The 27,251-nt window shown below is 39.9% G+C and overlaps 1 protein-coding gene across 8 annotated transcripts in view; it reads right to left on the bottom strand.

Annotated features, from left to right (window-relative positions):
* Positions 1-18,685, bottom strand: part of LOC114450658 (calcium/calmodulin-dependent protein kinase type II delta chain) — a 74,295-nt gene extending 55,610 nt beyond the window's left edge. For all 8 annotated transcript variants that reach the window (XM_028428915.1, XM_028428913.1, XM_028428920.1 and 5 more), the window contains exons 1-2: positions 18,341-18,685; positions 14,666-14,760 (exon numbers count right to left, since the gene is read on the bottom strand). In XM_028428915.1, coding sequence (XP_028284716.1) covers positions 14,666-14,760; positions 18,341-18,402 — 157 coding nt within the window. In that variant the 5' untranslated portion in view covers positions 18,403-18,685. The remainder of the gene's footprint in view (positions 1-14,665; positions 14,761-18,340) is intronic.
* Between the last annotated feature and the right edge of the window lie 8,566 nt (positions 18,686-27,251).

Here is a 27,251-nt window from a genome sequence, read left to right as displayed (position 1 = left end):
GTAGGTCACCTATTTTGGTTTCAAAACTGCGGGAGGGATTTTCATTTCTGTAGATCAGAGGGACGGTCTGACCTCTGCATTCTAACTCCTACCAGGTGTCCAGGAGATTCCATGATTACAATGCCTCTGGCCCAGAGACATACAAATTCAACCAATGTATATTTTTGCAATTTTTGCAACAATATTCCTTATCTGCCTTATTCTGCCTGTGAAGAGCTGAAATCAAATAGTATTTCAACAAAATTTACATATGCATGACAATAACCTACAAGGTCAACAGATGCTTTTGTGGACAGTAGCTTTGTCTGGCTATAACCCGGTGCACTTCCACACATCACTTCCCCTCCCGACCAGAACTCCAAGGTCAAAGGTGCTTTAAATCTATTCTAGCAAATGCAACTGATTTTATTTTACAATAGGATTCTCCACAGCCAGATTATATATGGATTTTTCAAAGAGAAAATCCAGGTAATTTAGTGTAACCGTGTCTTTATATTCAAACCTTGACCTGAATGATTGCTCCAAATAGAGGAGCAATCATTTCTTGAACTGAACTCCCAAAGCTTCCATTTAATCATTTTTCACCGAATACAAAATTCCCTGCAAGGCTCAGAAATCTGACATTTATTACAATGACTGTTATTTTTAAAGATACCATGACTGCTAATTAAAAAAAATAATCCAATAATGCTATTGTTGAAGTCCAATAATGAAGCAGTTAAAAGCAAACTGCTCTCTGCTTCTTCTGTAGCTAAAATCCTACTTTTGCAAATGTTTGATGGTAATAAGACATATGTCTTGAAATCAGTCCCGTGTAACATCTGTCACCTGTTGTGTGATGAAAGTGATGAAAAATGATGGTTTATTGTACCACTAGATGATCTCAGTAATGACAATGGCTGTTTTGGGTAGCAATCATATCTGACTCTTTTCATACCGTATTGTCAATAACAATAACAATGTCAATAACTATATCCGATCATGGGACTGACAGCCACAAATTGTTCATCAGGTTAGAAGGCAGGGAAGCAGGGTTGGAGACATTGGGGGAACATGCAACATGGTGTTTAATATTCAGTTATTTGTGCATTTGTTTGGTCAGTTGGACTTGTAGAGTTTCTTTCAAATCCAGTCACCCTGCGGCAAGCTATTGAAAGAAACTGATCCGTATGACATAGAATGTTCATCGACAGATATTGAAGCAATTAAGCTGCTTTTATCAGCCGTTTCAGCAGTAAGGTAAAAATCAAACAATACCGGCACTGTGCAAAGTCAGATTTAACCAGCCTACAGGTTTGGTTAAACCTTAGGCAAGCTCTCCTGCTTTTTCTCTTATTTCTGAGGTCCTTCACTCTATTTATTTAGCAACTTTATGTAAACTGACAGAGCAGATGGATAGAGCACAGGTAGGTCTTATAATTCTCCATAACTTTATTTAATGCCAACACTGATGAAAGGCTCAGGTGGCAGACTAATTTAAAAACGCCAAAAAGTGTGTTTGACTGCATATGACCTGCCACCGTTTTCCACCGCTCCAGAGTCACTTCACGTGTGACTCACCAGCAGCTGGTTTGTTTAATGAGTCAACTTGTTGGCGTGTGCTCTCCCTCTGCTGCACAGAATGGGGACTCTGTTACAAGTCTAACATGTCCTAATTGCCCAAGGCTTACAAGTCATTACTGATTGTTTAAAGACATGAGCAGAAATCACTTGGAGGGATTTAAAACAAAAAATTACAGTCAAGCATTCAAAGAGGAAGATTTAAAAAATGCCCATTTTTCTGTAGGAATAAATGTTAACATCTGCAGCCCTGTGTATGGCCCACAGAGGTACAGAGTTTGAAATGTGATCTAAATGCTCGCTGTGAGACTTCCTCGTCCATACTCCCAGCTGTCATTTGTCCAAAACCACTCTTTACCCAGAGGGCTTTTTGACAGATGTATGACTGTGAGAGAAAACAAAGGCAGGAGACGATATAATCCAGAGTGGCTGAGAGCGTGGAGGAGGCGTGTTAGTATCTGGCTGCGATGTAGTGATGGCAGCACGGGACTGGGATTATAAACCCTGGATTACACATGCAAGTGCACAAAAAACACAAATCCACCATTGGATTTGGCCCAGTCTCTGAAACAACCTCAATACATCCTCATTTCATATTATCCATATGTGATGACAGCTTCTCTTTACATCCGCAAAATTGATTACGATAAGTTAAGAAGTAGCATTTGCACTGATTAATGATAAGCTGTAGAAAGTATAGTTGTTAAAGGTAGGGTAGGAGATTCTGAAAACTCAGTGGGAGTCAGCCAGATTTCGAAAGTAAACACACGCCCTTTCTTTGGAGCTCACCCCGAAGCCACGTCTCCAATCAAATGGACGCGCATTACCTGAAGACGAGCTGCGGTCTGTGACTTCGGCCATCATGCACATACCTCTCTCTGGTGCACGCAGAGCAGGAAGAGAGTGACAACCAGCCAATCCTCCGTGCAGGGTTGTCCCGGAGGATTGGCTGATGTTTTTAGCGTTTTATAGCTTCCACAGATGATTAATATTCATCGTTTTAATGCGAAACTTCCCAACTAATCGGTTGCTATTGGATTGTAAAGTATTTTTGTCTGGCACAGGAGAAAATAGGTGGCACTTCCACTATCATTAGCAAACAATGACAAAAGCAACTAGAAACAACATCAAGTGGGATATTTAGCAAAAGATGAGTGTATTAAAAGCTGTTTCAGAGGTAAATGGACTTCAGCCTGCAAACACCTCCTGCCACAAAGCTCCTTTGTCTCATTTGTTTAACTGTGTTCACCCCTGGCACCAATTTGCATTTCATCGAACCCAACTTTGACACAAACGTCTAATGTACCAATAATGTATCATAGCGCGGAGACACACATGCATGTTTAGTCCCCTCCTGGAGCTCATTGAGTCAATTTATAGAAGTGAGTCACCCTCAAGTGGAGGCGTTTAATCTCGACAGTGACGTGACACAACCTCAATTATCTTTCGCTGCAGTCGCTGCGATTGTTCAGAATAGCAACACACTGCATTTGAGATAAGAACTACAGCCTTTGGTTTATTTTGCAATTGTAAGTTTAAACGTTTGATCCACCTACAATCAAGATTACTCCAAATTGCTATTCAAATTGCATTAGCTGAGTTTGTTAAAATAAGGGGAAATGGGTGGGACGCAGCATTAAGAAATTTCACCCATATTACCTCGAAGTTTTAAGGCAACAGTGCAGAAAGAGAACTCAAAAAGCTCAACTTCACTACACTAGCCTGATTTGGAAAACAAATCAGATTTGAAACAACTCCAATGGATGACAGGCAGTTCTTTGTGCTTACAGAACAGGATTGGGATCTAAGAGCCAAACCTTTTAGTTTGTTTCACTTGCTCAATTCAACTTGACATTATTTTGATGCTAACCCATTGCATGATTGGGGAGTAGGGATGCAAATTATAATTGTTAGTTGAATGACCTTATCGATCAATTAACAATTAATTGATAAGCAGCGTTTTTCCTGGGCCTGAATTTCCCTGAGTTTCACTAAGATAAAAAGCTAAACATTGTTTACTGAAAAACTGCATGTCATATTCCTTAATGAGTGATTTATTGTATTATTGGGGATACAGTACAGACAATGACATTTATGTAGGCTAGTATAACAAAATCAATTGAATAGAATATGGCTCAGCTGTTGCATGTTAAACACTAGGAACATAAAATAAGTCCTGAATAGACAGATAAACAAAATATTATTTTTTATTAACCTAGTGGGCTATTTACAAGTAAAAACTAATTTAATTTAATCGATTAAATTCTTAATGACAATTAATCTAGTCTAATCTAAGTCGATTTACTGTTTACATCCCTATTGGGGAGTGTGTTATGCTTTGTTCTGCTACACCCCAGAGGGTTATAAAGTGTGAGGTACACCTTCCCATGAGGCCAGAAGGAGAGGTGTGGGCTGCAGTCTGTATCAAAATGCATCTTTCCTCTCAGTCTTAGTGGCAATAACAAAGGTCATGACATAGGCATATTATTTCTTGATTCCTAAGGAGTGTTCTACTTGACATTGTTATTTATTGGCAACCATCTCTCTCATGCAGACAAGTACTCAGGGAATTCACAAGTAATTAGCTAATGCTAACAAGTCAGTGCTAACAAGTAAGAATCTACCAGATAAGTGGGGTGAAGGTCCACAGTCAAGACTGTAGTCACTGTCATACAGTACATTATATTTCATACCTATTGTAAATTAATGACAGGAGGAACGGTGATTTTTCTTACTTTTAAGCCATCAATTTCCTTCAATGTTAACAAATACAGACTAAAAAAAAAAAACTTGAGAAATAAGTACCGTATTCTCACGACTATAAGGCGCACCTAAAAGCCTAAAATTTTCTTAAAATTGGCTGTGCGTCTAATAATCCGGTGCGCCTTATGTATGGGTTGAATACCTGACACAGGGGCATAATACGTACACTACGTACGTACAGGACCAGCATGGTATCGATACCACGGGGCTTGAGAAGTCGGCTTTTACTGTTGTTGTCGGTTGCCACGGTAATGGACAGAAACGTGAAGGGAGTCATCGTGAAGGCCAATCAAAAGGACTGGATGGACAAGGAAAAATGAGAGCATGGCTCAGGGAGGTTTATGTAAAGAGACTGGATGTTTTTTTTCATGCATCTCGCCACCAGTGTAAAAAACCAGGTGAAGCAGATGAATTCAGAGCTTGCCGTAATCCCGGAATGGTTAACAAAAGAACTCCAACCGCTGGACATTGGCGTAAACAGGGCGTTCAAATTAAAATTGCGAGTGGTGTGGGAGCGATGGATGGCAGACGGCAAGCACACCTTCACTAAGACTGGGAGGCAGCACCGGGCGAGTTATGCCACCATATGCGAATAGGGTAGAACATATGTTGTATGCGCCTTATAATACGGTGTGCCTTATGTATGTGTTGAGTACAGAAATCGACCCCATAATTGAGACTGCGCCTTATTGTCGCGAAAATACGGTAAACAAAAAAAAAAATTAGTTTCCTGAATGACTTGATGGTGGCAGTAAAAGTTACATATTATAAAAAATTATTGTCAAGTTATTCTTAAGGAAAAAAATGTTCTTTCACACAGAAACTCCAAATACATTCAAGTATAATTTCTGCTACCATGAGTGAATTAAAGAGGAAAACAGAGAAAAGAAAAGCTAAAGAATATTGGTGTGAACTGTGGAAACACAAATACACCTGAATTTGTATTCAGGGTGTTTTAGATGTCAATGGAATCCCTGAATTTCACTGAAAAACACATGAGAGTGCTGTTTTTCTGCCAGGTTCAGCAACACTGAGCAAAGTGACCATCTGTTCAGGGAGATTTCCACTGGTCTCTAAGCACAGTCCAGCCACAGTATTTACAAAACAAAAAAACACAAAAAAGGGAAAGCTGTTTTGGAGCCAACACTTAACAAAACTGGAGGCTGGTAGCTACTGCGTCTCTACTGCAGCCAGAAGAGAAAGAAAAAGGAGGTAGGATGAAAGGGGGATTCAGTTGTTTTAAAACGTTCAGTAACTGAAGTGAAATTTAATGGCTCTGAGTGATGTGTGAATGAGACCTTACAAAGATTACATATATTACTGTCAAGTCAACAGCTGTACAGCTGTCATATACAGACAAATAATGTAATATTAATAGAGTGCCTGATACAGTCGCACAAGCCAAAGTATATGCAGGTCCTCTAAACTTGTGATAACAAGTGTTTATTTCAGGTACTATCTGGCTCTGGCAGATTCAGATGAGTGCTTCAATCTTCACAGTGTGCCTGTCCCCACAGCAACATGTTCACCTCAACACTACATGTATTAAAATGTACTCTCATGAAAGGAAGTGATGAGATACAAGACATAAATCACCCAACAGTAGTGTATTCCTAAAACCAAATTTCCATATACAATGGAATTATAGATATGCTAGCTATGCCAAGCTAAACATTTTATTGCTACTATGTTAGGATATTTTGATAATAATACCATAACATAATCCTCAGCACAGATAAGGGTACGTCATGACTAGGCTTTCAAGGATAGCTATGTTTGTAGCATTAATTTTGTCAGGCTAGCAAGTCCCTCCAAAGCCACTTAATGTTTTGCCCACAAGGTTAATAAACATAAGCACTGTGTTAATCCTTTCAAGGCCAAGAACATCTCGTCAGGCTTTTCTGGACCTCAGATACAGTCCTTTATTCATGTACGTTCCTGTACTGTGACTTTACTTCCATTAAGTCTCGCCCACATGATCACTTTTCCTTGGCTGAAATCGCTGCTTCTCTGCTGAGCGGTTTCACACTGTCACCTTTCTCTTTCACTCACTCCGTATTTCCTCCAACTCTTTGTGTCCTTTTAACCCATCAAACCTTTGCCAAACAGCTCTCGAGAAACCTTGCACACACAAAAACCTCATTAACCTTTGACCATAACAAGTCTTTTCAATTCCTTATTCGCCTGTGCCTTCTCCAGGCCATGCCTCCATCTCTGCTTATAAGTCACCTTCAAGGGAGAATTTGTTTGAATTGAAGCAGAACATCTGAGCACCAAGGATTTCTTTGTTCCGGAGAAAGCCACAGCAGATCGATTCTAACCTCTCTCTTGTTGGACTTCACAGATCACACTCCATCCCCTTGGATTGAATTTTCTACTTTCAATTTCTTACACAGAGTCTAAAAAACATGAGTAAGTGAATTTGAGAAAAACACTGGCAATGTTCACCCTGGAACCTAAGAAACAAGACATGAAAGAATGACAATTGTGTGATACTGCAGCAGCATCTGCCCAGATTAGATTCATCCTCTGGTGCTATTCTGGTTTTAATGAATGACCAAAACTGTGTTAACACTGTCATGGCAACATCTCCATGGTTACACAGTCAACATGTGGGTGCATTGGCTTAAGTTTAAAACTGAAGAAAATGAGAAGAGGAGGAAGGTGACCTGGTGGTCTGGAAACACTTAATTGCTTTAAAACTTCTGACACATTTAAAAACTGAATTTAGTTTTGATGTAGAATGTTACCAAAAATGATAACAGAAAGCCTGTGTTAAATGAAGCATATGAAAAACATTTCTTAAGACATTTCTGTAAGTAGCATTATTCACAGTAGTCTTCTAGTACTTCAGACAATCACCACACAGAAGCTTTGCATGTATCCACCATTTATGTGCGACATCAAGCTCAGGTTTGTAACAGTGCGACTAATGGCATCCAGTTTGGTTAGGACATGGTGCAGTTATATGAGTGTAGTTCAGCAGGAAATACATGAAACTGCTCAGAACACGATGTGTGGATTTTCTTTTGTAACTGCTTAGTTGTTTAATTCAGACTTCATTAGGTGATTATGCAGTTGATCAACTAATCACATTATAGATTATTTGATTCAGCATTGAGAACAGCTGGATGATTCCATTCAATTACTGTCTATGAAGGGATATTGAAGTAAGTCATTGCAACGTTATTTGGTGTAAAGGATTTTAATCAACAGAAGCGATGGCCTGATAATTTATTTACTGTTGATCTGATTCACTTAGACCGTGCCATGCAGTGCACATAAATGTTAAAAGACTGCAGATCAGAAAAAATGACCAAAGACAGCCAAACACTACTGGATAAAATCAGATGAGAGATGCCCAGTGTGACAGAATAGTGTTGCATTAGGTTCCAGATTTTTTCCTGAGATGACAAATCCACTAGGTCTGGCCCAACGCCTCTGAGCCACAGAAATGGCTCCTTGTGTGGAGGCCCTTTAAAACATGACTCAAATCGGCTCCAGTGAGTGATGCAATCACTGATTTCATCCACTGAGCATGAGGCAGAAAAAACATATTGAAGGGAGGGAAAGCATGGAAGGAGCGAGCCAAAACAACATTTTTGCCAAGAGTTTCAACGCATTTTGCATGGTTCTGGCATCTTTTCACCTCCACTGTTGGTGTACAATATGCGTGGGTTGTCCATGTTCTAGGAAAGCCCTATTACTTATGTGTGAGATAGTAGCCCTCTAAGACATGACCCAACTTCACCAAACTATTTTAGCGATATAGTAACCATTAATTGCCACATGAGAAACCCCCTCTGCGGCATTCTAATAGTATAGGGTCATCATTATTAAAAAGGCTCTGTGGACATTGTTAGCCGTTTGCAGTCTTGAGATGCTTCACACTGAAAACAATGACTTTCAAAAACAACAAAAGCACTTTTCATTAGGCTTTTGTTCCTGTATTATTTTATGATGATAATGCTGGGCCATTTTTGGCCTGATTATCAGCTTAAAAATACCCAGAGCAAGAAGGGAGCATGTCATTTGGGGCCAGTTTAAGTAATCTATGAGAATCCTAGTTTATTCACTCAGTGCCAAAAAAGTCATCCCAGGACATTTTGTATAGTACGTTCAAGGCCTTACAGTTATCCAGAAAGACATCCAGAGACGAGCCTCCGGGCAGGTACCTTTCTGCCTTGACAAGAGCAAGAAAACAACCTATACATGTTTAAAGTACACCCCTGTATACAAATTATGAGTTTGGGTGTCGGTGGACCTGTTACACAAATGCACACTGGAAAAGGTGGTGGTCATCTGGCCATGACAAGAGTTAAAAGTCAAAACTGCAATTGCTTCACAAGAACAGGGCCAAGAACCTCTGTACCAACACAATCCATCTATCTTCATAAGCCACTTTGTCCTGTACTATGGGGTCAATAACGGGGCCTAGAGCCCTGACAAGAACAGAACTGCTCATTTTTTAAATCTTGCCATCAAATCTTGTTGTCACAGGTATTATACTGTATGAATACATGATGCAACACAGGGAGGCTTTTTTAAAGCATGAGAACTGTTCTGGGACCCCCATCTCTCACAGGTCATTAATGCATTCACACTCCATCCTTATCTTCTCAGCAAAAAAAGCGATGGACAATTGTCTGAGAGATGGAATTTCAGAGGTGAACGTCATGAAGAATAATGACCTTGCGTTTCCATTCACAGGGAATGCAAATAGGCTTGAGATAAAAAAAGGACAGGGAAAGAGGGTTAGCGCTGCATCTCCAAAGAGCCATAAAGCTTCAGGGGGGGGGCAGAAAGGGACTAACCTTGTCCTCTCAAAGAGCCAACAAAGTGGTTTATTAAGTCGCAGGAGAGCATTGCTGGAAGATGTTGTCTTTAGATTGGAGCAACCAGTCTCTGTCTGACAGACAAGAGGCCCTAATTAAAGTAGGCAGCCTGCCCCTCAAGTGGCTGGCCTACTTGGCTAAATGAGGATTTAGAGTAAAACCCAAAGAGAATACTCCAGTTTATCCCTGTGTTTCAAAGACACAAAGAGACAGCACCTGAGTGAATGATGCTTAGATGGGAGGGTTTCACAAATGATTGAAAAAAGCAAATGGTTTACCTGAACCAAACCAATCCACTGATTTCCAGCAGTATATAAAAAGTACAAAGACTGACTGCTGAGTCCAGTCCTTGCAGCTTTACAATGAGCTGCAAAAGGCTTCAGTGATTCAGTGGAATACGACAACAATCCTTCCTCCAAAGGATAATTGTGCTGAAAGTCAGAGAAGGGGTTATTAAGTCCTAAGCATTTGGTAGTTAATATATCCACCGAACCTGACACATATTTACATTTATTATATTCCCCAATCTATGATGTATTATGTTATGTTGATGGAAAATATGATCATATAGCCAGATGTCATCCTAACATAGGACCGAAACAGACTACAAAAGTCCAAGTACAGTAAGGAGGGTGGAGGTATACAGGTATACATAACAAGGTTCAAGTCCCTGTTTTGTCATCTTTTACTTGCAGTTAGGTTTTGTTTGTATTCGGCATACAAAAACTACTGGCTAAGGTTAGGAACTAAAAACAGGGTAGGGAAGAGAAGATCATCTTAAAAACACACATCTATTTCAAAGACACTTTACAAGGCAAACTGTTGCGATGGCCCCCCCACACACAAAGATACTGTTGGAGACATAAGCAAACATGTTCCCTTTTTAAGGGCTGAAATATAGACATTTCTGGTGAGGAGGAGCTGTTTTTGTTCTCTCCAATGGGTTAAACGAATAACTTGGCAACCTGTATCATCTGTACGTTTACATAGAAAGAAAGATCACAGTCAAGAAACTGGCACAAGACATTTTATATTCTTTCTTTTGGAACGGTATGCCTGCCATTATTCATTTATTAAAAACATAAAAGAATAAAACATTTAACCCTTTTACCCTTCTCCAGATTGATTTAAACAAAAGCCTGACTTCAGACTGAGCCACCAAGCCAAAGAAATCAATCCTCTAGTATTACTCCACGAGGACAAATGCAGCTTATCAGTATTGATAAAATACTTCCTGTGGGCTCTGACACAGGAGCTGATAGCGGATAAATCAGCTTAGCAACTACCAACAGCCAACTGCATTAAAAATGGGCCTCTTATGAACTGTATATCAATATAAGCAAAATATGGCACAACTCTTAATATATTTTTTATATTGATGAATAGGTAGGGCTGTATTGCCTTGCTTTGGTTCACCTTGGAGTCTCACAGATGCCATTCTGTTTATCTTATCATACATATTTCATGCTGCTGATTTTCCCTGACTTGTTGTCCTCCATTCCTTTATTTCCCCTCTCATCACTAATTCACTTGTTCATCTCCAGATTGAATCCAGTTAGTCAGAGCTGAAGTGGAAATAACATTAATTACATTTAGAATAAGAAAGGCTGTAATGATAAGCCTTGCCAGTTGATTGACGGGAAAATTAGGCAGGCAGAGATGAAAATACCTTTTGCCATGGACTGGGGAGTCCTCCACTCCCGCTGACAGTTGCTCTATTACACGGCAGCCTGATTTCTGTTTTTCATGCTCCCTCATGTAAGCCTAATGAGATATTTTTAGCCGGCTGCAAGCAGCTGTGCATCACTTCAAGAAAAAAAAAGGAGTCTGGGGTGAATTACTACAACTATACAGTCATCTAAACGCTTCCATCATTTGGCTACAAATTCTCACATTTCCCTCTTTGTGTGGATCAAATATGGGATAATCAAGTTTAATGACCTCTGGAGGCTTTTGAGTCAATAACAGGGTTAAAAACACTGAGGTTTTATGCTCATGTTAAAATCAATTCAGACTGATAGAGCCTTGGAAGGAGAGAAAACAAAACCTACTCTGTTTTCCCCTGAGGAAAGCTGTCAGAGCAGGCAGAGAGAAAACAAGAGGTTTCTAGTGTCTGAATTGTTGCTACCAGTGGAATCACACTCCAAACATGGATGTTGACAATTACACTTATGTCATCAGCAAAAGAAAAGGGTAGTTTTAGACTGAGTTTCACAAAAATGATTTTTGTTAGGGATTCACAATGCTTTAACGGCACAGAAAATGACAGCATTAAAATGAAAAATCGGCATCTCCCTAAAATACACACAAACATGCAGATACACTGACACTCATCTGGATGAATCAGAAATGACATCATCATCAGCAGTGTGCCTGACTAAATTATAAACCAGACATCCAATATATGTAAGTTCAGACAGAGTGGGAAGAAAATGACTAATATTTTTTGACAAAAAGCCTATGTAATTGTAGGAATGCCTCAGATACACATTCTTTTAGGTCTGTGGACACACTTAAGGCATGAGGGATGGACTATTTGAGTTGTGACACAGACACAAGGACATTCTCTCAGGGGTACCGAGTCATCACTTATGCTCGTTTCACAGGACCTGTAAGAACAGCTCACTGGTTTTAGGCCATATGGGTCAGCCAAAACCTGAGGGCTGAGCTGTGGATACAATGACAAGACACTCAGTAACCATTTAGACTGTACGGGCAGCACACGTACGTGTACATGTAAGCTCCCCTTTCCTTTTATAATACACACACACGCACAAAATATATCTCTCTTGATCCACTTCTTTCATGTCTGGCCTTAGCAGGGCACTGTGTAAATGACGTGTTGAGCCCCTGACATTAGCTGCTAAGCCAACCGCTGGCAGGGCACACACACCTTTGATGGAGCACTTTATTTAGGCACTCTTTAAGCGTGTGTGTGTGGCAGCAGGGATTTAGGCACTGCTGACCCAGTCTCCATATAAACCACAGGGTTGTGGGGTCGGGTCATCACCCCTGTTGCCAAGCTTACAGCTGACATAAAAAGCAGTTGGCAATGCTATGTTGAGTTACAGTTTGTGAGTCTATTTGTGTGTGACATGAAACTAAACGATATTTTTCAAATGGCTAAAAGGTGTCACAGCTCAGACATTCATGAAACACCAAAAGCATTGCACACAATAACGCCTATATTACCCCACAGACTATATTTAGCCCTCCATTTCTTTTGTTTCCATGGGAATGAGGAGTTCACAGAGAGCGGCTGAGGCCTCTGGTATTTTCCAGAAGCAAAAAAAAAAAAGGCAGAATGGCAGACTTCTGAACCAGAGCTAGCTTTTCCACAGCCTGGTGGGTTTGTCAAGTGATCATTTCCACTCCACTGAGTCCAAGCATCACTAGGTCTGTGTTTAACCGCTGTCCTAGTTTTCCTACAAGCATGTGCTGTCAGTGAAGACAGGCTTTCGGTTCTGGACAACTGAATAACACTGCTGGATTTATCCAGTACTGGGGCTTTTGATTTTGTCTTTTAACATGACACATGCTTAAAAAAGCATGCAGTCACAATAACAGAGAGGCAAAGCTATACCGAAACAAAAAAATAAGCAGGCTTTCGACAACCTACCCAAGCCTTAGGCCATCATAAAGCAGGACTTTAATGCTTCCAGGGTCAGTGGAAGTATGAGGACACTTCAAAGGGAACCTGGAAAGAACCATGCAAGTTGCCAAAAGAGGCTCATATCAACTTTGGATCTTGACCCGTAGAAGCCCTTACATACATTAAAATAAAATGTCTCACACAACAAAGCCAGCAATGCAACAATGTGGCAAAGATCAAGATCAAGCTGCCAAAAGTGAGAATCAGAAATTTCACTTTTGCCTCAAAAGAGAGGAAGGCCAAAAACATCTTGGTTGTTTTTCTGTAATTCAACCAATATTTAGCATGAACAAACTGCTAATCTCACATACATATATTCTGATAGCTCTGTAACTCATAGAAGATGAACTCCAATCAGCTACATATGAAGCCATCTCTGTGTCCGGTACACGTCCCCCACCAAAGCACCTTGCTTTGTGCTGTGTGACAGCATTCCTCAAGTGAACACACAGACAAATGTATTTAAAAATAAGACAGGAACTACAAGATAAATAATAAGAGAGTGTTGTCTGCACTCCTTTGCAGTCACTTCAATACTCCACAGCAGAGTCCTTCAGCAGAAAGTGCTTGCTGCTGATGTGGAGGCGAGATTTACCGCCATAAACCCTCTTCAATGACATGGAGCTTCCCGTCTAGTTTTTCTCATCATGCTGCAGCAGCAGCATCAGCATTGGCAGTGACTGCGGGGTTTCCCCTCATTGAACGTGACCTTCAATTCATCCTGCCTGCATTAACATCTATCAGCTGCATTGACAGTGGAGTACTGTAGCTGCCTGTGTCAGAAAGTGCCTTCAGTGCAGTCTAAGGGTCACTGCTATCACTTCAAGGACCTGTAAGGCAGATTATTGTGGTTTTTATCATTTTAATGACTGCAATATGCATGTACGAGTAAACAGATTTAGTTGTAAATGTAGTTTTATAGGTGTTTAACTGATCAGTTTGTCTAAATGTACCAGTTTAACCATGCTATGGAATAATTCATTTCCTTCTCTAAATATCTGCTCATTTCATCACTTCTGAAGCAATAATTAGAGCTGTGAACTATGAGATTTCTCATTCAGCCTATCACAATAAGATAAATAAAGACATTGTGAACTGCAAAATAGATTTTCTGTGTTTAATTTGATTGTTTGTGTCCTCATTTTAAACTGCGTGTACTAATAGTTTTGCTTTTTTTCACGCAGCTGTGAATGCTGCAAGGAAACCCTCCGCCTCCCTCTGTGATGCTACATTTGCGATAGCTGACCATTACTGTGTGCTTCTTTAAGCCTATCTCCTTGTGTTTTGTGTATTTTTTTGTGCTGTGGCATAAGCCCATTAGGGTCTCGAGCAGGGATCAATCAACAATGCAGCATCCAGACAGCGGGAGCCTCGGGCCATGCTGCACAGATGATGATGGAGAACATAAAAAAAGGTTGAGGGGAAGGAAATAAAATAAAGAAAAAGGTCATTGGGACAAGAGAGATCAAAGTTTCTCCTAATTTCTGGCTTTTAATGTGAAAGACGGCTCTGTGAGTCATGTACAGCTCATCAGAAATCAGAGGCTGTGGTTGATACTGGAGAATGAGTCACAAAAAGAGCTGTTTGAGTTGATGCCGCTTTGATGACAAAAATAGAAAAGCAAAACTGAATGTAATGCTGGAACAGTGAGCTGTGGTTCTAGAGCCTAAAACTAGACCACCAGCCACTACTATAGACATGACAAACCATCAAGTAAAAAAATGAAGGATGTTGAGGCGTGACATGGTGAAAAAAGGAACCGTTTTAAGTAAAGTAACAGTTTACAAGAGTATCTACACACAAAGTTGTAAGATTGTTTTATGAGCTTAAAATCACATGTCAGTTATGTACTCACCCCTGGCAGACAGCTTCTTAGTATTGATTATTTTTGCAGCGTACTCCTGCCCTGTGGAAATCTTCATGCACCGCCTCACCACAGAGAAAGCACCCCTACAGGACAAACATGACGTCAAATTAAGCCGGTAAAGCATCTTCTGGAGGCCAGACAGTTTGTAGTGTCACAATAAGAAGTGCCACAACAAGTGAGCATGTCATTGAAATTGTCTTATCTGCAACCTAGCATTATGACTACAGATCTTGCCTTGCGATGCCAGAACCTGATTTTGTTCTAGAGCCTTATAACTTTAGATGTACTGCAGACCATGGGTATGAGTGTAAGCTTGACCGGTTGTTTGTCTCTCTTTGTTAGCTCTGTGATAGACTGGCGACCAGACCAGGGTCTACCCTGCCTCTTGCCTGCTGACAACTGGGATACGCTCCAGCCTCCATGTAGTACAGGTCAAAGTGTCTTCACAAAATGGTTAATGGATAATTTTTACAGTTTTGACAACTGTTTTAGTCATATAGTGTATCGGGCAAGTCAAGCCCTCATTTTTACAACTTAAGTCTGCAGCTCTGCTATTAATAAATTAACCATTAATTACAGATTGTCCTGCTGAAAGAATGTATTGAATTGTCCATTTTGAAGCCAAATTTCATCTGTATTGGTGATCCAGGCCAATACACAATGATGAATGATGAAGGAATACAAGAAGTGAACCCAGCAGAGTCATTCTGAGGAGAGCATGGACAAGCCCTCTTAATGCTTTTGTATTAAAACCACCTGCACTTTATCAATGGCGCTGGAGATCCTCCCTCAATGGCAGCTGGAGACCTCAGATATACATCTCTAATTGCCTCTGCTTCTGTTCATTGGATGTGTTAAAGAAAAATGGCGGATTCCGTAAAGACATTGTAATGTAATGTTGACAACTGGACTATTTGCTGTTGATGGTTGAATTGTATTTTTATTGTTTTGAAGTTAATGTTTTTTTGTCTTTGGTTTGTTTTTGTTTGTTGTTTTGTCTTTTTTCAGAATTTTTTTTGTGCTAAATTTGAAAATGCATAAATACTAAAAAGCGGAACCATTTACACTGTGTTAGCACCTTATTGTGCTACAGCTCTATAGAACCCCTTTTCGAACGAGGCTCTGGGTTATGACATTTTGTGAAGATAGGATATAGGATTGTTAAGACCAATACCTACGATCATACATGTTCTAATATTACTATATTGGCAGATATATATTTGTATGCATAGTGATACATACTGGTGGCATTGTTTATTATTCCCTAAACTAGTACTGTAGCTGGCAAATATATACGCCAATATCAAGACATCTGTGATGATGGTACTGGCAGAGAAAATTATCAGTCAGGGACAGGGTCTATTTTCTTTCCATTTTTTTCCACAGCAAAGACAAATCCAAATAATAAAAACAAAAAGCACAATCAATATCAGCCTACATTTGGTTTTTACATATATTTTTAATCCTGCCCCTTGCTTCAATAGGTGTGTGTGTGTCGGTAAAGCTCTAAGAAGCACCAGCGTAGCAGCATATTTTTATGCCTTCAATCTATTTAAGTGCTGCATTTTTCACATATTACCACTATGAATGTTTATAAGGCTGCTTCCACAACAGGTGGGCCCTGCAGCTCCACACTGTGTCTTAGTGCCTCTTCGGACACAGACAGAGCAACCAACCAAACATATGTGAGTATTATTAGTGCACCAAAATGATTAAAATTATACAAAAATGTCTGTTATCAAAGAAGTTTTGATAACAGCCTTCAATGTGGTATAGGCAGCAATGCTTTGTGGCAATATTAGATTTTTAATATGTTTTTAGTCAAAAAGAAGCAAAGCACCAGCCAGGACTTATCAATTGTGTTTCTGTAAACATTGAGGAAGCATGATATTAACAGCTAGATTATGATCAGCAGATACTGGCCTTAAAATAAAATATCAGCATTGGGTATTAAGATGGAGAGATTGGCTGATTAGCAAACACTGTCTAATATCTACTGTGTCCCCAGTGTACACATCAAAAATGCTTCATTGGATTTGTAAGCGTGCAAATGGGACATTATGTTTGTTTTATAAGTGTAAGAAGCTGCTTCCTGGCACATGATTGGCTTTCCTTCAACACAAAAAGTTTAATTATCCAATTTAATATTTAGGTTTTAGTTGCTGTATTAAAGGCTACTGTTTGGTTACCATGTGTCATTTCAGGGGTAGTTGATTATGGAAAAAAATGTTGTTTATTTGTGTTAAAATGGTATTGCCCCACTAACAGGTTTCGGGTGTATCCTGCTTTCTACATTATATGGCAGCATATCCAGGTTTCTCAAAAATGTGGATGTTTACATGAGCAGCTCATAACCAGGATGTCGCTATACATGTAAACACACTCTCTGTGACACCGATTTGCCTTTCAAAACGTACTCTAATCTCCTTAAAAAAAACATAAAAAAATAAAAACACCACACCTTCTTTTAATGAGACCATTTCAGTGGTCCTCATGCACTCACACCTCCCTTTTTCCAAAGACCTTTAAACAGGTGCTCAATCTAAAAATACACTATTACAGCCTACTTTACTACATTACTAAGCATGAAAAGCAATTACGAGAATTTTGCTTCGAGGTACAATTTCAATCAGCTATCTGTTATCAGTACCAAAAGTGATGCAACTGGTGGTATTTAAAGTGATGAATGATTAATACTGATAGGTCACAATGTGCTCTGTGTATGTCTGTGAGGATTGTGAAGAGAAAGTAACACAGAGAGAGCCACGCCCTTACAAACCTCAACACAACAAGCACAATAATGTACAAACTGTACGTGCTTTACACATTCTCTGACGACGGAAATAAAATCACTTAAATGGGTGATGTTTGTGTGTGTGTTAGAGAGAGAGAGAGCATGTGTGTGTGTGGGAGGGGGAGAGAGAGAGAGAGAGAGAGTGTGTGTGTGTGTGTGTGTGTGTGTGTGTGTGTGTCCTACACTGAGAAATTCCACAGCATTACCATTCATCAGAAAAGAGTGGGAACTTCTGTGAATACAGTCCTAATCACTGAAACTACATGTTCGCACTTCATTTCCCTGCGGCAGGCTGGGAAATGAAGTGCGAACGAAAGTGACCCAGCTGACCTGCGACGGCACAGATTTTTGCATTTTTTTACGTTTTTCTCTGTTTTGGGGCAGATTCACGCACGATAAAACACAATGCAAAAAACAGAGAAACTATAACCAGCCATTAAAATATTCGACATATTTTTCAAAGCAGTCGGCGGAGTTTCCCTTCAGCTTTAACTATTTGTTAAACGTTTTGTTTGGTGTTATCGTGTTCAGAAATAAACTCTATGCTATACACTCTAAGAACAAGGAGAATCATTTAAAAAAAAGTTGCGTCACATACGAAAGCACAGACCGTAAAAGTATAACAACTTGTTAAATAGTAAGACCGAAATATTTCCGCGTGCGCAGCTTAATTTTGGTGAAAGTTAAATCCAGATTTTTTTTGAATGGGAGTTGGCCTGTCCACACCCGAACCCGCCAACTGCGCCCGTCCAGGTAGCAGCAGGTAGGAGGAGGTCGGTAAATCCAAAGAGCCACATTAAAAGCAGCGGGCTATCTAAGCTTCACCAACAACCTTCAATAAAAAGAGCGAGTAATGAAAGTGAACTTACTTCCCCAGCTCCTCGTACAGCTGGTACTCATCGGTAAACCTGGTGCAGGTAGTTGAAGCCATGTTAAGGTGAGAAAGGGAGACCGACTCGGAAAAAAACTGAAAGCCTCAGCTGCTGTAATGCTCTCCACAAATCCTTTTCTCCCCTCCGCGTCCTCAAGTGCCACTTGTCGCCGTTTGGAGAGAAGAGCAATAAAACAAAGTTAGTGGAGAATGAGTCCTGAACGCGCTGAAAGCTCGGTGTCGGTTCTCCCCGCTCCGGTTAGCAGACCCCGTTTAGTCCTGGACTTGACAGGGACGTCGCGACCTGCTGTTGTGTTTGTCTCCACACTGACACTTGGATTAGTTGCCCGCCGTCAAGACAGCGGTAATAAACCATTTTAGACTTCCGGTAGTGAATCTTCAAAATAAAAGCAGGCTCTTTTGATGTCCCCGAGATGTAATTTAAGGGAAATCATAATTTTATATTAATTAAATATCTAAAAAAAATGCAATGTATCTTTAACTTAAGTTACATAGATAATAAAGCACAAAAAAGATAAAATATTTAACTATGGGGTTTAACTATTTAAACAAATTAAGAAAAAACAAGAGTGCATGCTTCAAATAAATTAAAAGCTATAAAGAGGTAGGTCACACTTGTTGAACTTCTTACTTCTTGGCCAAGTTCCTTGGTTTTATTTTGGAGGTCAAACATGTTCATATCCTATCTTGTCTTAAAATGTAACGTCTTGACGACGCTTCCTCATTGGAAGTGCTGCACATGGGCGCCACCTAGACGCAGTACGGTCGCCCTGCTAGAGTAGAGACTTACTATGGTTTCCAATATTTGATTTACAAAAAAGAATCATCTAAATTAAAGAAATATAAACCATAGGCCTTATTGTTTTTCTGTAAGAATTACATGAAATGGCTAAATTAGAACTACACTGTTTGCATGACTCCATTACCCAGAAAACATTGCACAGACTAAGAATATGTGATTAAAAAAAACAAAAAGATATTAGAATTTACAACAAAAAAAGGAGAAGAAGAAGAAGAAGCTTGGTCTGTATAATTTGAGAAACACTGTTGAGTCAGTTGGATCAATAAAACCTCTAATTACTTCAGACATTCTTTAACACCTCACAGGATCATCTTTCAGGCTCATAAAGCTTCCCTGTTGCACTAATCAATAGTAACCAGGGTTATTGATCCAAAATGTCAAGGGACCCTTAGACACCTCACAGAGATCAGAAAAACGAATCAACGTGCAAAACCCATTGTCCTCACACCTCTGCCTGCACTTAGATAAGCAGCACAGAACCTCTGAATGAAATAACAGACAATGAAATTTTGACATTTTCCACTTCGATTATGAGTCAGTCTTCTTAGCAACAGTCTTCATGGAAAAAGTTGTCCCCAGCAGGATACAGCTGTGCATGTGGCATAGTTATACATACTGAGGCTATCATAAATGAGAGTGGTATTTGCACATACAGAATCATACAGATTATGCATTAAAGTGGACATTCAAGTGGACAAGAATGGAAATGATTTATACACTCCTATACCATCACACAGCATCCATCAGTAACATCTCACAACTATGATGAGAAACAGAGTTCAGAAGAACTGTGCTGTGGATTCCTTCCACCTACACAATCACCTTTTCAACACACTGCCATCATAGAATAATCATCACACAGAGTCCATTTAAACACAGGAAGGAGGGAGTCTTCACTTGTCTGTACACATTATGATAACACATCCATAAACTATTGGATGTCCTTTTTAGTCCAGTGCAAAGTGCAATAGCAGCTTCTTTTATCTGTTATACAATTAAATTGATAATCTGTACAGATGGCACTACAATGGCAACTTAAATAATTAAGCTACTTGTATATAAAAACACATAGCACTTAAAACTGCAGTCTAATCCCTACCAGTACTGAGACCAAACCTGCCTTCAGACTCTGTTTTTGTGTAGAGGCCCGAACAGCTTCATGCATTCTTTGTCATGTCTCTACAGGCCTGCACACCTGGATTTTGTCCCATTATTCTCAGTCAGACTGGATGATAAGTGTCACCTTCAGGTCATTCCACAGATGTTTGTGATACCTGAGAGTAAACCAGAGACTTGACCTCAGGCCACTTCAGTTTAATGCAGCAGTTCTGACAGGCTGGGACCACAAGCTGAACCCTAAAAGTCTGGAGGAAACATTAGAACAAAAACATACTGCTGCAAGATTTTGCAAGGAGTGAGTGAGGAGATTTGAAATAAAGAGATATTTCACTCTAAAGCCAGTAATAATATAATATCATATCATATACACAGCATATTTAAATGCTAACTTTACAAAGTGCTTTACCACAGTTAGAACACAGAAACCATCAAAAGGAACATTTTTAGTAAGTGAAATCAGTGCAGCTGCCTTAGCAACCACATAGATGGTCTCCACAGAATGGCTCTGTGTGTAAAAAAATTAAGATACTAAAGCCAAGTTTTAGCAATGCGTATAGAGGTACATAAACGCAGCACAAACAACATGTCAGCTCTGTGATCTGGACAGTAACACTGCTCTCCAGCCAGCTGTGAGACTAAACAGAGACTGCAAAAATATATGTGTAGGTGTTACAACTCTCTACCTTTGAGTGTCACCGCATTATCTTCCTCAGCCAAAACACTGTTTCCAAGCCTGAGAAATTTACCATATTACTATACAGCATTTATACAGTACTTTAATCTACGTTCCAAAATGTGCACCCTCAGATGGAGGTGGCAAAGGAGCTCCTGATGACACAGTGTGTGTATTTTACTAGGTCAGTCATTAGTAGGACGCTAGTGGCTAATCAAAGTAATCAGGCCATGCTATCACTATAATTAATTGACATCTGTGGGCAAACACAAAAGTAAAAAAAATGGCACTGGAAGAAAATCCTTTCACTGCAGATCAAGTCTATGCACATCCTAACAGTCTGATCAGATTCACCTGGCACACATGTTGTTAACTGGATCTCATTAATCCTCATTTAGCCTGTAATCTGACCTAATCCATCACCAGGAAACCTGTGGCTTCACTGTGATGGATTTTGTTTGTGTTCAGTTGAAGTGCTATGTGGTCTAAGTAGGGTGATTATCTCCACTCATATTGTCTGCTTATTATATCATTCAGTGAACACTAACTGTTGTTAGTGGGGAAGAAAAATGATGCTGTCTGCATCCATCTGCATCAGTACCATCACCATGGCGATGATGAGCTATTTTTAGTAGGACTAGAATTAACTTCAAAAGATGGGGATACTTCTGGGGGCCCACTGCCCTCTAGTGGCAAGATGTTATCATGGTCATCAAGGATCATTTTATCCCCTCTTATTAACTGAAGAGAAACAACCGATCAAGAAGGAAGAGGAGGTATCTGAGAGGTCTGTTAAAAATGCTTCAAAAACAAAGTATTTCCTCTAGCACGATTCTGTAAAAAACACACAAAAAAATAAAATAAAATAAAATACAAAAAATATGTGCATTATTGTACACATTATAAGCTATGAATTACTTACTTTACAAAAAAATCAGCAACTTCTCTGCAGCTGTCTCTTTTATGTGCAGAGTTGAGTGCAGAAGTAGCGGCTGCTATTTTTTGTGTGTGTATGTACTTGAAAAAAATGTTGCACATATTGATGCAAGTTTACAATTTTTCGTAAATTAAACATCGCAGAAAATCAACTGTTGCTATTTTTTTAATAAAATTGTTTGTGTTTTGATTTTTTGTTTGTAGGACTAGTTAAACATATAGTATTTCATATAGAATACTACATAATTGAGCCATAAAATAGATGATGCCTGTTTTTATGTATTAATTGTATAGACCAAATTGATTTTAAGAACAGGAAAAACTGGTTTAGGTGTTCAAAGGAAGAAAACACAGGAGAAATACTATCCTTTCACAATAAAACAAGAAAAACGGTTCAAACATGACTTAAACCTGCAGAGTAGGATGTGTGATGGCAAGTTTTTGTAGAACGTTATCTCTGTGCTGACATTGATAACACAACAAAAAACATGCCACATCATACAATTGACACTTTACATGCAAAGAAACCTGCTGAAATCAACAGGAAGAGGGCGCTGTTCTTCCACTTTAACAGAGATTGGTTATGGAAAATGAGAACCCTGTTTTCAGACAAACATTTTGAATATTGCTCTATAACAAACTAGACTTTGTGTAATTTTCTAAAAAAGTTTTCTAATGTTGCACTTGTTCTTATCAAGTCATTTTGTCTGCAATCTCAATTAAAGTGGATATTGTTTCTCTTAATTTTAAAATCCTTGGAAAATGTATGACTTCCTTCTTTTTCTCAGAGAAAGTTCATAATTCAGGAATAAATAACTTGATGATATTAAAATTAAAATTTCAATACAAACTGACCGTCCCTCAGCTAACAGGTGGTCTCCCAGTGCTCAGTGTCATTACACACACAGCGGCGTCAGAGGTTGGAAGACTTGTACAGTAATTGTAACACACAGCCGTACATTCCTCCTCAGTCTTGGTTGGCGTGAGCTGCAGACAGCATGTGGTGTTCATATACTGAGACGGTCCAATCTTCCCATCTGGTGGTGGGAGAGGCATGAAGAGAAGGTCAATGTGAAGACCCAGGAGTGCTGCAGTAAAACTCTTCTCACACACACAGTGTCCATGGCGATGACACTAAGCAAGGAAGGCTACATATAAGACTTTTAAAACCACCAACCATGTGACATGTGTCTCACATATACAGTATAACGTATATCCAACCTGGTGTAGGCTGCAACATCAATACAAACCAGAAGTGTTTTTTAAATGGTTTAAATGGGATAAAAAAGGACCTCACACACTCTCTCTCTCTTGCTGCACCCTCTTTGTCAACACACCCACCACATTTCTTTCAAAAAGAAAAGATATGGAATAGTCATCCTGAAACTGTAGTCATCACTGAGCTGCAGTGAGGCATTGTCCTAGCTTCCAATGCCTGTGATTTCCCTCACACTCCAGGCATGTGACAAGTGGAGAGGCTTTGGTCTTACAAGCTGAAATCTATCCAGCCTTTTTTCTCCATTACTGGCAGAGAAGGAGGTGGAGGAGGACCATGTGGAGGACTGGGTTTAAGCCAATGGAGCGAACAGCTGAGTGATTCGGTGTGATGCAACATGGGAGATGTCCTGTCTGACTTGTCATTTTATTTTTTTACCTTTTTTAGCCTTTTTTTTAACAAAATCAGCCCTGCAGAATACCTAAGCTTTGTTTCTATCTTGAATCTGTATCATATTGCTAGTTTCCATACACGGATGCTTTAGGAAAGAACTGCCACTCAACAGACCTGCCACTGACTCCAGCTCAGTACAGTTGTGCATGTACACACAGTGAAGTGGGAAGAAAAGTAACTGAAGTGACTTTGAATGTGGTATGGTTGCTGGTTCCAACAGAGATCTCTGAACGCACAACAACCGCAGCACAGAGCACAACAGGTGAGGCTGAGGCTTACACTGAACAATAGAAGGTTGGAAAAACACTTGCTTGTTCTGATGAGTCTCCATTTCTGCACATTCAGAATTTGGGGTAAACAGCATTGATACCTGAGTACTGCTGCTGACCATGTCATCCCTTTATGAGCACGCTGTCTGATCTTCAGATAGATACTTCCAGCAGGATAACACGGCATGTCACAAAGCTCAGACCATCTCAAACTGCCTCCTCAGTCTCAGATTCCATTCCAATAGAGAAACACTAATTGAGTTTCCAGCACCGTGTACTGGTCCTTGCAAGGTTTAGGTGAATATCTGGAGTCATATCTAGTTGAGGGGTTTGCCTAAAAACACCAGCAGAAGTACAACACTTTTATTGATACTGCCTTATAGGAGGGGCAAGTTTTGAAGGATCCCACAAAGCTTGGCCCGATAAGAACTGACAAGAAAATATACCTCCTACCATACCTTGAGCAGGATTATTTGAGTCTGGAATTCGGTGTCCTCTCATATCTGTCCTTCACGGCCCTGTAAAACAGTGTTTTTAATTGTACAAATAAATCAGCATTCAGACATTGATCCAGCTGTGTATTATTACTTTGCTCACCTGTTTTCTGGATTTACGTCTTTATTAATCACAGCCTGGTGACCCACACTTTAAACCAGGTTTAAGAGAAGGTGAGCGGCCAGCTGTGGTACATCAAATCTGACACACAGGCTGCTGAATTTCCCATGAGGAGAGGAGCAAGGACGGGTTTCATTTCTTATGTAGCTAACCTTTAGCCACCCAGTAGACCACCTCCCGGGTTATACTTACACATGATGCTAAACTGATTGTGTCATATATTCAATAAAACGGTGGTAATAAAGCCTCATGATGCTTTATTGTAACAGGTCACAATATTCAGTGCAGGGAAAAGACATGTTTAACTCTGGAAGTGGTTACACACAACTAATGACATCACAACACTAATTTAATTAATGTTAATAGAGTATAATAGAGTAAAACAGCAGGTCTGGACATTGGATACAATAAAAATCCCCTCAGCAGGTGGTGCATGAGCTCACCTTTCCGCCCCCATGCTTTTTGTATAAACATTAATCAAAAGAGGATGTGACTGTGTGTATTTGAATAATGAGTCTGAGATGAGCTGAGGATTACATCAACAATCCATTAGTGAAGAAAACCCTGTTCCCTATGCCCTCAGTGAGGGAGTGTCTCTGATCCGGCTGCTGCTTCATTCTCCTGGACATGGCTGGAACTCAGATCTTTCTTAGTTAAAGGGTAGTTCCACTTTTATTTTACACTGTGCCTAGAATAAAATTTGGAGATCTGGATTCACATATATTCAGGCCAGCAGATAATTTACACAAGATAAAAAATAATTTTACAAATATAAAATATCAGTTTTAAAACCTGCACACACAAAAACACACATGACACACACACATACAAAGAACTGTGTAAGCAGCTTCCAGGGATAAGAAATGCAGCCGATGCAGTTCTCCCCATGGCCTCTGGGTGTTGGCACAAAAAATTAGTCATTGCTAAAGACTTGTGTGCTATAAGATGCACTCATTTTAAAAATATAGTAAGATATTAAGGTTAGATTTGGTGCGACTGCTTTGACTTTCACCCACTCCGGCTCCACCTCTTTTTGGTGTGTGGTGTGTGAAATGACTAGACCATGACAAAAATACAGACTTAAAACAACTACCATAGAAACACATAACAAGTAAACACACAAGACCGTTATAAAGAGACACAGAGCAACTGTAAGGGGACATGAAAGGAAGCAAGCATGTGAACACAGGCAAAAATTCAACAAGACTGATGAAAGGAAGCAGAAGAAATATGAATAAAATGGGGTTGTTGGATCAGTGGCGAGGTTCCACTTGTGCATGGGTTAAGTTGTTCATTACAGGAAATCCCCATGTCTGGAGAGAGACTGTTCATCAAGCTAATTCACTGCTCTGTCTCCTCTCACACTGAAAATCATCCCATATGCCTCTATAAATGTCAGAGATGCTCAGACTCGTGTAGGCCCAACAGCACAGTAATTATTTTCCGCCATGTACACTAGGAAATATGTCACCATCTTTTTGCTGACTCTCTAAGGTAGCAGAGCTTCCTATGACATCACCAACAAACACAACAGCAGCTGTTTCATAAGCTTGTACAGTCACTTGAGAAAAAAAAATCTCAGCTACCTCTCACCAAAGGAATGTCACACATTTGCCAAGTCGCTGGAGTGAACAGCCCTGCAGTGAGTAATGGTCCGAGCGGCTGCACTGCAAGCATTAAATATGTTTTGGCATTTTGGGTGGTGTTCACAAGATTTTCTGTATTAATTCTGAGTCCAACTTGAACAACAGCTGCTTGATATTTGTCTTGTATTTTTCATCACTTGACTTGAGGGAGATGCCCAAGCATAGCTGAGTCATGGACTTTCACATGTAGCTCTTGGCAGGCAGGTGGTCAGCTCGTTCCAGTTGGCCGCGTGTAATTCGCCTAATTTACACCTTAATCATGCAAGAACTTAAACTGTGCATTTCACATCGAGCCGTGGCTGAAAGAAAACTGACACAATCCGGCAAAAATCGCACTGCTGCACTTCAATGTGATCAAAGCTCTCCTGCTTTGCCATCCATCCGTTTTATTTTCTCATATCATTTCCAATGAGCACTAATGGGCATTCTTAATGTGAGGCGGCAGGACAAGGGCACTTGAGGTATTGCCTTACAGCTCAGTTGCAGGGAAAAAAATACCCTTGCTTTTTCCCATAAGAGGGATACTAATACCCATAACTGAAAGCAAATGTGAATTCCCAGAGAATCCAGGATTTAAGTGCTCCTATGGCCCAGGGGAGGGGGAACTTAGTACCACGCAACCAAATAAGAATCTGCTATTCTAGAACTCTTACCCATAGAAAGGGCATCTCCTGTGTTTTTGGTCAAGGAGAAAACTGAGCATACCCAGGTAAGTTCAGTTCCCATGAGTACCGTACACTCCAGCCTGTAGATCTACACAAATCAGTGTAAGGAAGCTAAAGAAAACCAGTCAAATGGACCTCACCTGCATCAGATTTATGGAGGTTAAGGTTTGAAAGAATCATGACCACATTGGCATAAGCTGTTAACACAAAGGCAGCTGTGAAAGCTGAGTGATTTGAGGTCATAACTTGGCACTAAGTGCAATGTAGAGACAGGGGGATCCAAGTTAAGAGCACAGCCTAGGAGTCTTTCCATGGGGGAAGCCCCTTCTCCTGTTCTTTAATGTGTTCAGGACAATTCCAGTCACTGGGATTGTACCAGAGCCAAGTGTGAGGAAACAGCAACTCTAACAATACCACAGAACATTTAGAAGCCATTTAGTGTCATTAAAAAAAGCTAATTCGCCTGTGAAGCACATGAAAAATGAAGATGACGT

The sequence above is a fragment of the Parambassis ranga genome, chromosome 18 (genome assembly GCF_900634625.1).
Source record: "Parambassis ranga chromosome 18, fParRan2.1, whole genome shotgun sequence".
Classification (NCBI taxonomy): domain Eukaryota; kingdom Metazoa; phylum Chordata; class Actinopteri; family Ambassidae; genus Parambassis; species Parambassis ranga.
The sequence above is the reverse complement of the archived record's forward strand: the minus strand, read 5'-3'. Positions and strand labels throughout refer to the sequence as shown.